The sequence below is a fragment of the Monopterus albus genome, unplaced genomic scaffold, assembly GCF_001952655.1.
Source record: "Monopterus albus unplaced genomic scaffold, M_albus_1.0 scaffold38.1, whole genome shotgun sequence".
NCBI classification, from domain to species: Eukaryota; Metazoa; Chordata; class Actinopteri; order Synbranchiformes; family Synbranchidae; genus Monopterus; species Monopterus albus.
This window is the reverse complement of record NW_018127918.1, coordinates 134,434-142,158: the sequence shown is the minus strand read 5'-3', so window position 1 is coordinate 142,158 and position 7,725 is coordinate 134,434. Positions and strand designations below refer to the sequence as shown.

Here is a 7,725-nt window from a genome sequence, read left to right as displayed (position 1 = left end):
ATTCCCTACTGAAAAGTTACAGGCTCAAACAGGCCCCCTAATATGAAAGAAGCATATGCCAGCTGAACACTGGGAGGCACAGTGCATTGCTGTATGCTGGCCAAATGCTCCGGGGCAACCACTGAATAAGCGACATGTTTTCCTTTGCTTTTGTGACAGTGTGGTACAGTATGTGTGACTAAACAGCAGTGAAATTAAATTTATCATCACCACACTTGCTACTGTATATCTTCCTTGAGTGACTGGTTCAAGACATGGCCTTTTTGGACACATTACATAACACAAGCAAAGCTGAACTTTGCTAGTTATGTTGATTTGTTCCACATTAAAACCAGCACCACTTCAAAACCTTTAAAACTGGATGATCACCTTTATAAGTGGCTGTGCATGTGGCCACTGCAACATTTCAGCTCTCTGTTGGTGCTCCAGCGTCATCTCAGTTGGTATCTGTCACTCACTGGAGAAGAATAGAATGCCATGACTACTGCAGTAAACAAGCTTTAAGTAGCTCTGTATATCCCCTGACACAACACAGAGAAATACAGACAGTATAGGGAAACACTATAGAACTGTAAGACATCTTGTGTATTTTTATTCATGCAAGGTAAGCAATAAAATAAATATTCCTAATTTGAAATACATATGAACTGTGAATCTTTAAAGCTTGCCACAGTTGTTTTTACCTTCTACTCATACTGAATATGTTGATCCTGTGGTCATTTTATAACATTTGTTGTCCTGACACCAGAGATTCAGAGCAGCTGGTGATGCCAGTGGGCCAACACCACAGTCAGGAGCCAAAAAACACAATGTTCACTGAAAATGCCAACCTACAACACCCACGTCACTACCATGAATTCCTTCTGCGCAGTCGACCCTACAGGGGGGAACCGCCGACAGTGGCAGGTAAAAGTTTGTTGCTTTTGTGTTTCAGGCATCATTCTTAATGCATTCAGGTGGGAAAAGTGCTCTTCGTAGTATTTTATATGTACCATAAGTCCTGTCCATATCCTCAGTTGAGCATTGCTGTCATTATCATTGTTGTTACTGTGTTCAAAGTAAATGGTCCCAAATGAGAAATGACTTACAGCATCATATGATTCAAGACATGGAGGGTTTTCCAGCTCAAACACTAGCTGGGATGTGTTTGCTGGGATGTGTTTACTGGGACTACTCTGAAGCAGTGTGTTAAAATGAAAGGTTCTGTAACATTTTTTTAAACTTTTGTTTTAACCTAATAGCATATGAATTATATGAAAACAGAAAACTTTGCATTCTTATAATCAGACATTTATAGAATGCACTTTTTACCCTGCTCGTTATGACCTGATGTTCCCAGGGCTACTTCTCTACCCAGACACTCCTGATAAGATGGCGACCACATCACGAGAAGCTTTTTGCTTCAGGCCCATCCCACAAGACAGATGCAAAGGTCTGCAGTCTATCTCAACCTAGAGAGTAAACTCACCTTATCTGTTAAGCTGTGAATTGTGTTTGTAAATGTAAATCTAAGGCCAAAATTACTGCTAAGATGTAGCATTATAGGTCCATTTTTAGAGGAGACTGACTACATAGTGTCAGCAAATAATGCTGGGAGTTCTCTCCAGGCTTCTAGATTTAGGACAGCAGATACCACATGGAAAACTAATAAGTATAAAAAAACGTCTGTTGGGATGTATTAACAGTAAGGGTTAAAAGGAATATTTCACCAAATTTGTAATATTTTTCTGTATGTTGCCATCAGACAAAGGATTGGGTTATTTCATTACTGTGCATAATCTGAAACCTTTACTACCAAAGTGATGATTACCCTACAGGAGACCTCATCAAGAACACACAGCAGGAGTCCCACTGGCCATATACCACATCCTCAAGACAATCAGGAAGTGGAAACAGTAGAAGCAGAGACAAGGAGTCTGTGGAGGACCAGCAAGATGCCTCCCATAATCAGACAGGTTCAATAGCAGTAAATCATGAACAAGACACAACAGAGATGCAGTCTCAGTATCAGAAGGATTTCCCTCCACCAACCTCCTGCCGCAGGAGGCGAACACCTGCCCTCCCACAGCCGGACAACATCGGCATCAACCCTGCCTTCAAGTGAGAGCAAGTTTGTCAGTATCATAATAATGTAGTAATGCTTCATGCAGAGAGCAGCTAATCAGTGTGCTTTGGTTCACAGGATCGAGTTGAGCACAGTCCAAAGAGAGGCGTTCCCTGGTTGGCCCATCATGAATCCCAGCTATGCTAGCAAGCTGAGTGGATTCATCCAGACAAGCAAGCATAACTTCTGAGCAATAGTCTTTAACATACCATATGTAAAAAGAAAAAAAAAGTGTATTTTCTAATAAGTGTTTGAGAAGATACCTTCACACTTTCTTGCCTCAGACTCTTGTGATATTTCATCCAACTTGTCTTTGGCTGCAAAACAATGAATTTACATTATAAGTAAATAAATCAATCAAATATTGCAACAAGTGTCTTCACAATTGTTCTTATCTTACCATTTTGTATTATTACAAAAGATTTAGATCATATTAGATACTTCCGCTCAGTATAAGAAAAAACAGTCTACCCGGTTACTTATAAATGAACCAAAACCTTTGCACAAGTCACAGAGATGGATAACTTTTAGATCAAATGTGAACATTAAAAAATAAGACTTCCTGCACATTTTCATTTCTGTTTGTATATGGTTCTATGTATTTGAACTGTTTCACTGTAAATGAAGCAGGACTATCTAATTTCAATCCCACATTAGTGCCTTTGAAAATACCAGAAAAACAAAACAAGCTCCATTGGCCACACAAATCAACAACAAAACAAGTTTTAATGGTAACTAATGGAGTTCCAACTTGTAAAATTCAGTTTAGGGATCTTTACATTTGGTTGAATCAATATTTTTGCATCACAATGACAGCAACTTGCTAGTGGCACAGCTTTAAAAAAATACAATTAACATCATCTTGCAGAGAACTAGGAATGAAAAAAGTGACACTGCTGTGTTAAAATTCCTTTTGGCTTATTTGGGTTTCACTAATGATTAGAGCCAACGTTGCACAAATCATCAGCGGCTACGATGGTGCATAACAGTGAAAGATTACACAAACCTCTGATTTCAAAAACAGAAAGAAACAGAACTGCCTTCCTCATGAAGTGTGTTAAATGTGTAAGAGCTAAAACCAATTTACAAGTACTTCATAAGTTTAAAGAAAATACTTTTAAAGCTCGTCTCACTTACTGCAAGGCTGCACATCAACACTTTAAAGTACAGTGCAAATTTTGATGAAATACAATGCGGTTTTTAACTGCCCAGTTTTTATACCAAGTTGGATTTCCCTGATAACGGTTCCAGAAATTCTGAAGGGTTCCAACTAAAAATGGCAGCACCAGACTATTTCATTCATATACACTAGTACAATCTGACCATCAGGCACATTTTCTTCTCTGCCCACCTGGTATGAAATGCCTCCACTTGGGGCATGAACCTGGCCTGTCATCAAAACATCTGTCTTAATTTGAGTCTGGTCAGATCAGTACATTGTGAAACACCAGTTCTGTGATCTTCATCTCCGGCTCCTGTCACCCTGTCTGCGGTCATCCCTCTCTCTGCCTCTGTCCCGGTCATCTCTTCTCCCCCTGCTCCCCCACTCGGCGTCTCTGTGTCGGTCCCTGTCCTGCCTGTCTCTCGCACCGGGTCGGTCCCACTCCCTTCCTCCACCGCCTCCTCGTTCCTGCATCGGACCGACTCCGAGGTTAATAGGTTTACGGAAAGGCCTGTCCCTGCCGCCGAACCGCAACTGTCCGGACTCTTTCTTCCCTCCTAGCCCGCCCCCCAGCCGCCGGGGGACCCATCCCTTGAGGGTCCTTTCCTGTTCAAAATCCACAAACACTTCGTGCTGGTCCACCACCAGCTTGTTGGCGTCCCGGCGGGCCCGCAAAACAGACCGCTCCTCCTTGTACTCAATGAAAGCGTATCCTTTGGAGAAGCCGGTGACGATGTCCCGGACCAGCCGGAGCTGCTGGATGTCTCCGTATTTGGAGAACACTTGCATCAGTTTGTCCTCGGTTGTCTGTGGGTTCAAGCGGGCTACAAATAAAGTAAGCAATGGGTCTCCACGGACGCCCTTGCTGGGCTTGTAGCGGGCACCCATAGCCCTCCATACTGCCCGGTCATGAGGCTCCACATCTGTTCCGTCGATGCTGCCAGCTTTCAGCGGGTCGTATATCTTCGCTACTGGACTCCAGTCAACCATTGTTACCAAAAATAAGTTCAATGCGCGACTTTCATCGACAGTTACTAAGCGGTTGTTTGTCTACTTTAACCACCAATTAGCTACGGAAATCCTAGTTTCCCTAACGTTTTTAATTCATTTGAAATACGTTACTTCAACCAACTTCAAGAGACAGGAGCTTACAGCCGCGTACATCAGCAAAAACATTCCGATCTGAAACGTTAGGTTTTAAAGGTTCCTACTTAGACGATCGTGGTTCAGGCATCTTTACGCTGGAGACCAGCATTCAAGAGAATTGGCCTTATTTATAACTGTGGGTAAATAAATACATATATACGGTTATGTTTTTGTTGATCAGTATGCTGAACCAAAGTAACACTAAACAAATTGCTTATACTTTTCCCAATTTTTGAAAAAAGATATTGAATGTATTATAAACAGATGGTGTATTGATAGAAAAAAGTACACCTCATAGTGGACGCTGCATATCACAACAGGAAAAGCACAGGTGTAAATCACACCAACAATGTGTTTTTTATTCATGTGTGCATACCTGTCTGCCAGCATGCAATGCTCTTGGAACAGAGGCACTTATCATGAAATGTGCTGTTATTAGTTAACCCATCTTTGAGAAATTTCTAGGTCCTGCCCCTATAAGTAAAAATAACAATTGGATCAAATTGGATAGGATTTTTCTAAATTGGTACACCACACTACATCTCCATATTGTAAAATGACTGATTGTCAAATCCATAATGCGTTCAGTGAAACTTGAAAATGTGCTCTTATATTTTTGAACACTTGTAATACAGGGCACAGGACTTTACAAGAAAAAAATTAAAAATAAAAATAAAACAGTGAAAAACATCTATTATGCCTCAACATTGAACTGATAATTAAGATGCTGCTCACATCTCTGCTATATAGTTATGTTTGTATCAGTTTGTTATAGTCCAGTGTGTGTTGTACAGTATCAAACTGCATTGTAATTGTGAACAAAATCCTTCTCCATCCATTTCAAAATGCCAGGTATGTTGAGTAGATGTGTCTAACCTGCAGTCATTTCTACAGAACAGATTAGATATTCTTTCTCAACCAAGTCTACAGAGGATGAGCAGTCGGCTCTGCTCCTGATCCAGTTTCCCATTACCATTTTACATGTCCTCCACGCTCCATTTATAAGATGCCTCCTGGCCTGCTTTTTTATCTGCTATCCGCATGTAGCGTTTTTGTTCAAATCCATTTGATCTATGAGACAGACACACAAATGAATCCGACTGTTAATTCTGCAAACACACCCTAACAGCAAAACATCAGCTTCAACTCAATGTAGATGTCAACACTATGATCTCAATTATTCTACAATTAACTGTGCAACTGTATGAGATGTAAGAAAACAGTATGAAGGAAGGAGCTGTATATCTTCACATTTATCCCATTACAGATGTATCACATTTAGTCACACATACTGTACCTGTCAACTCCATCCCAGCGATATCCTGGTAGAATGTTGAACCGGTTTGGAGGCGGCGCTGGGCCTTTATACTGTGGCTTTTCTGCAAAACAGGAAGGAGAATGTTTAGATTATAAATTGCAAGTGATAAATAACAATATTGCATCAGTCACCTTAGGGATTAAGGTAAATGTAGGTAACACCTTGGGTATTTATTGTGCGGTTCTTTTTCCGCCTGAGCATCACAGCCATCGGATCTCCCTCCCTTTCCTTCTCTCTCAACATGCGGTCAAGATCCTCATCATCGTAGTGACGAGCCAGCGGCTTCTGGGCTTCATGCAGTGCATACTCAAGTTTCTGCTGATGCATCTGGCTCTGGGCCAGCCTATGAACACACAGTGACTTTATTTCATGGAAAAAAAGTTGGCAGTTGACACTTTTCAGTTATGTTGTTACAATTATACTACATAGCACTCTCTATTGTATGAACTTTATTGCAGACTCACCCTTTCCCCCACTGAGCATATTTTTCATCCTTTGCTGCTTTTTCTCCGGCTTTCTTCTTCTGTTCTTCTCTCTCTGAATCCAAATCTCTCCTTTTACCACTCTTGTCTCGGAATACCGTCTGGGCGTTGCGGGATTCATCTAGTCATAGCAAGATTATGTGTATAAAATGTCATCTGAATGAGGGTTTCATCATTCAACTTTCAAGAACTAATCACAACTATGACCAAAAAAAATATCTGTAAGCATTTGAAGAAAGCATTGGTAATGTAGTTGGTATGAGATGGAAAGTCCTGTAACCTCTACTATTAACAGCTGTTAAGGAAAAGTATTTAAAAAAAAAAAAAGTCAAGCTAACTTTCTAGTAGCTGGTTGTTTCTCTCTCTGCGCCGCTTCTCCTCCTGCTCTTTTCTTAAAGCATCCATAGAAACAAGTCCTGCCTTCCCACCTGAAAACATCCTCTGACTCTGAAAAGAAAACAGCATGGGTCTGATCAAATGGAAATTGCATATACAGCAAATTGAAGCAAATCATATCACTCATCGAAGTTCTCTTTTAACTCAATTTGCTCACCTGTGACTGGCCAGGCCTATGAGATGGTGACAAATCTCCATCCGAGTACTTTCCACTTTGCGGCCGCCTCCTGGGTGGAGACTGGTCAGAATCAAAGCTTTGTCTTATTTTTGAGTGCCTTGGAGGAGATCGGTCTGATTCTGAGGCATCCCCCTTTAGTGCCTTTTTTCGTGGTGGGGACTGGTCAGAGTCTGAATCATGCCTATTCCGATCACTCTTTGCCAAAAGTGGCTGATGTGGATTAGGTGGACATTTTTTACTCAACAATGATGAGCTCATCTTTCTGCTTGTAGGGGATGCATCTGCCAAAGAAATAATTTGTTATTTAGTGTTGATATGACTAAAACTAACTAACAAAAGTACTTTTCTTATGCACAATAAGCCCTTAGGCCACCTGAACTGCAAGGGGTTGACAGTAAAAAAAACAAACTAAGAAGTAATATTGCTGGTCAGATAACAATTTCTCAGTGATCGTATTTTACTGTAATGACTCATGACACACAATATTATTATCAAGATTGACTTGAAAGCAGTTACTATCTGAAATATTCAAATGTGATAGACATCAGTGAGAGAACTTAATGAATATTTTCCCAATACATTTCCATAAAAAATACATCGTATAGTATACAGATGTTGTAAGGTTATCTGGTTGTTCTGATGTTTTTATTTTTGTTGATATCATCTTGCATTATTCAGAGAGAGACCAGATTCACCCTTAAACATTACTTCTCATCACTCACCTTTACTGTGCACTTTCCCCGATTTCCCTGAATGATGCCTCAGAGGCAACAAGTCTGGAGAATTGTGGCGGCCTCTTCTGGGAGGGGAGACGTCTGGAGAATCGTGGCGGCCTCTTCTGGGAGGGGAGACGTCTGGAGAATCATGGCGGCCTCTTCTGGGAGGGGAGGCGTCTGGAGAATCGTGGCGGGCCCCTCTGGGAGGGGAGACGTCTGGAGA

General features: G+C 41.1%; 3 protein-coding genes across 3 annotated transcripts in view; 1 reads left to right on the top strand and 2 right to left on the bottom strand.

Annotated features, from left to right (window-relative positions):
* Window positions 1-576: 576 nt before the first annotated feature.
* LOC109959212 (uncharacterized) lies at window positions 577-2,359 on the top strand. The gene is made up of 5 exons (XM_020598394.1): window positions 577-604; window positions 749-906; window positions 1,340-1,432; window positions 1,818-2,100; window positions 2,183-2,359. The coding sequence occupies exons 2-5, from the start codon at window positions 768-770 to the stop codon at window positions 2,292-2,294; spliced, it is 627 nt and encodes a 208-aa protein (XP_020454050.1). The 5' UTR covers window positions 577-604; window positions 749-767; the 3' UTR covers window positions 2,295-2,359.
* Window positions 2,360-2,402: 43 nt separating this feature from the next.
* Window positions 2,403-4,446, bottom strand: snrnp35 (small nuclear ribonucleoprotein 35 (U11/U12)). The gene is made up of 2 exons (XM_020598392.1): window positions 3,456-4,446; window positions 2,403-2,421 (listed from the first exon to the last, which is right to left on the bottom strand). The coding sequence occupies exon 1, from the start codon at window positions 4,254-4,256 to the stop codon at window positions 3,567-3,569; it is 690 nt and encodes a 229-aa protein (XP_020454048.1). The 5' UTR covers window positions 4,257-4,446; the 3' UTR covers window positions 2,403-2,421; window positions 3,456-3,566.
* Window positions 4,447-4,816: 370 nt separating this feature from the next.
* Window positions 4,817-7,725, bottom strand: part of bud13 (BUD13 homolog) — a 4,292-nt gene continuing 1,383 nt past the window's right edge. Inside the window, exons 5-11 of the mRNA XM_020598532.1 lie at window positions 7,509-7,718; window positions 6,766-7,067; window positions 6,551-6,659; window positions 6,195-6,333; window positions 5,892-6,073; window positions 5,710-5,791; window positions 4,817-5,483 (exon numbers count right to left, since the gene is read on the bottom strand). Coding sequence (XP_020454188.1) covers window positions 5,390-5,483; window positions 5,710-5,791; window positions 5,892-6,073; window positions 6,195-6,333; window positions 6,551-6,659; window positions 6,766-7,067; window positions 7,509-7,718 — 1,118 coding nt within the window. The 3' untranslated portion in view covers window positions 4,817-5,389. The remainder of the gene's footprint in view (window positions 5,484-5,709; window positions 5,792-5,891; window positions 6,074-6,194; window positions 6,334-6,550; window positions 6,660-6,765; window positions 7,068-7,508; window positions 7,719-7,725) is intronic.